Genomic DNA, 2,774 nt, shown 5'->3' with positions numbered 1-2,774 from the left:
AGATAAAAGAGAAACATGTTATTATTCCCAGATTTTTTCCAAGACCAGAGAACACTTTCTAGAAAGCATCTCTTTTATCTTCCTTCATCGACCTTAAAAAACAAAAAACAAAAAACAAAGAAACAACTTTGAATCAAAAAAATTCATTGTTGTTCACCCTAATGTGGTGCTTGATGATGAAGTTTGTTGAGGTCTTGAACTATATACATCGTCGAAATGGAGATCAACCCCAGCTTCAATATCATGATCATCATCCATGAATGTAGTCCTGGACAACTGTCTTCTTGCATTTTCTTCCCAATCCAATTCTTCTTCTTCATCTCCTTCTTCAACAATGCTTCTTCTGCCCCATGAGCTGTCTAACAAGTTTCCTGCTGTGTAGCGGTTTATAAAATCAGGTGGCTCAATGAAGCTATTGGCGGTAGCCGGATGAGATGTGCCAATGTGAGAGCGGTCGCCTCTTCCCCACCACTGGTTCCTACCATCAAGAGGATGCTGATTCCCATAACTTTCCTCTCCATCGGGTTGGTCATTGCGCAGAATGCTCTCTCTGAAGAACTGACCCGATGTGCTTGCCTCCATGTTGAGCATATCTCTGCTATCTTCACCAAGGATTCCCAAATTAGGAGGCCAACAGTCCGCAGAGTTCTGATTTGCAGTTAAGATTTCGTTCTCTCTCTCTACTGGGTGCTCGGTTCTGTTGTGAGCCTGAGAGGTGTAATACCAGTCAAGAAGATAAGGATGATTCCTCTGATCTGAATCAATCAGCCACATGGAATCAGTGTGATTTCCGCAAGCAGGTGGATTTCTTGGAATGTCTCTGTATAAAGTACTTTCTCGCCACGCCCTACTAGGAGAACATGAGTGTCTTGTGTTGATTTCATGAAGCTTTCGATCCCGGAAAGTTCTGAGATTTGACAGAAACTGCTTCCCAAGAGAATCTGACTCCCAAGTAGGATAACTACTCTGGAAACTGCAAATAAAATGGAACACTTAACACTGATTTGCATGTATTATTCCAAGAAAATTCATACGTTGCAGAGAAAAAAATNGCAAATAAAATGGAACACTTAACACTGATTTGCATGTATTATTCCAAAAGAATTCATACGTTGCAGAGAAAGAAAAAAAAGAAGACAATATTCTGCCTCAAACCTCAAAAATGATTTCTCCATTTTCCCTTGTGAGCTTCTCTGCTCACGACGCGGTGCATTACGTGGTGAACCATACTTGATATTTCCATGGTTCTCAAAGTAGAAAGCACTAAAGCTGCAAGCGAAACGGCCAATGATCAAAATGTAATCCTAATTGTAATTTTCTTTAGAACAATTCATGGGAAGTAAAACTAGAAGAGTTGTTTACCTGCAAACATGGCCTACACCTTCAATATCAACTGTGAAATCCTTGATGAATTGCAAGATGTCATCAACCCGCTGGAAAGAGAACTCAAAATGTGTGAGACCACAATCCTTGTATATTCTCAATATTGATATGGGGTATAGTACAGCGAATGCGAGAGAAATATACCTTTGGCACGACAAACATAAGCAAAAAAGGTGTGATGAAGATCGAAGCTATCTCCTCCAATAGCATCATCCCAGTATACTGCAGCAGTGCAGAAGTTTTAGCATCATTTATATAAAATTCATTCAGAAAGTAGTAACGAGCAAGAAGGGAAATAAGATCATATATAGAGGAATTATAGAATCATAGAAAGAAGACGAAAACAAATTCAAAGAATATCCTCAGAAACCCAGTAAATAGCTAGTCTTGCTGCCTAGCTACATTACACTATGACGGTAATTAAGTAAATTTGGCATTCCCTCTTCATCGTGATATGGAATATAAGACTGCCGTTATTATCTCGATAGCGTCAAATACAAAACATTCCAAAGTTTACATGAAAGATGGCAGTGACTAGATATAGGCGTTTAGCTTAAACCAAGCAATTTTGTGATAAAAGAAGTTAATAAGTTAACCTGGTACCTGAAACAGAGTCTCTAACTCCAAGCGGACATCATCTTTGTTTTCCTTACCACGCCATCTCTTAGGCATATAGTGAGTGTGTTGGACCACCAAACTCATAGTTCCTACTGGGTCAAGGACCAAAACTTCATCCGAAATGGCAGCCCGGCTAATAGCTGTAATTGTTCCAAAAACAGCAGCATACCAAAACAGATTGCGGCCGAATATCTACACAGATGGCAAAACAAGCTTTATACCTAGAAAATGTATCTATCAAATGCTTTTTACGTTGTTAGGATTTCTTACATGGCCCTCTAGAAGAGATTCTTCAAGAAACGCAATGATGATCAAAACAGCAGCAAAGCCGCCAGAAACAAAAGAGACGAACTTTGCAATTATTGAGATGATAGGTGAGGGGAATTGTTTTAGATATTCAGATGCGTGTACTACACTGCTATTAATCCGATGCTTGAATAAATGGTCAACCTGTTGTAGAAACAACACGTTTAGAAAAGGCATCACATATGTATTTAGAAAGGAAGGAGAAAGTTGGAAAAAATTGAAGATTTATGGGCATGAAGGCCAGATGAAGACAACTTACCTCATTGAATTCCCTGAAGAGCCACTTTGACATATTGGACCATCTTCGAGAAGATGCAGTACTTGGATGATTGTAAAACTGTTCAGCATGCCTTAGGAATAGATACACCAACATAAAGATGACAAGAAATGGTGACAGCAGAAGCATAGCAAGCCCAACCACAAATAGCCGTTTCTTCAATGTAGTAGGATTTGAAACAAAGTCCCTT

At 39.2% G+C, this 2,774-nt stretch overlaps 1 protein-coding gene across 6 annotated transcripts in view; it reads right to left on the bottom strand.

Moving 5' to 3' along the window:
* The window catches only part of LOC104786495 (autophagy-related protein 9), a 7,222-nt gene that overhangs the window by 385 nt on the left and 4,063 nt on the right, over positions 1 to 2,774 (bottom strand). For 4 of the 6 annotated variants that reach the window (XM_010415852.2, XM_010415855.2, XM_010415857.2 and 1 more), the window contains 7 exons: positions 2,567 to 2,725; positions 2,272 to 2,451; positions 1,987 to 2,193; positions 1,528 to 1,605; positions 1,363 to 1,433; positions 1,156 to 1,269; positions 1 to 973 (listed from right to left, as the gene is read on the bottom strand). In XM_010415852.2, the coding sequence (XP_010414154.1) occupies positions 154 to 973; positions 1,156 to 1,269; positions 1,363 to 1,433; positions 1,528 to 1,605; positions 1,987 to 2,193; positions 2,272 to 2,451; positions 2,567 to 2,725 (1,629 nt within the window). In that variant the 3' untranslated portion in view covers positions 1 to 153. The remainder of the gene's footprint in view (positions 974 to 1,155; positions 1,270 to 1,362; positions 1,434 to 1,527; positions 1,606 to 1,986; positions 2,194 to 2,271; positions 2,452 to 2,566; positions 2,726 to 2,774) is intronic. The other 2 variants (XM_010415854.2, XM_010415858.2) reach the window with 2 other exon arrangements.

The sequence above is a fragment of the Camelina sativa genome, chromosome 7 (genome assembly GCF_000633955.1).
Source record: "Camelina sativa cultivar DH55 chromosome 7, Cs, whole genome shotgun sequence".
NCBI classification, from domain to species: Eukaryota; Viridiplantae; Streptophyta; class Magnoliopsida; order Brassicales; family Brassicaceae; genus Camelina; species Camelina sativa.
The sequence above is the reverse complement of the archived record's forward strand: the minus strand, read 5'-3'. Positions and strand labels throughout refer to the sequence as shown.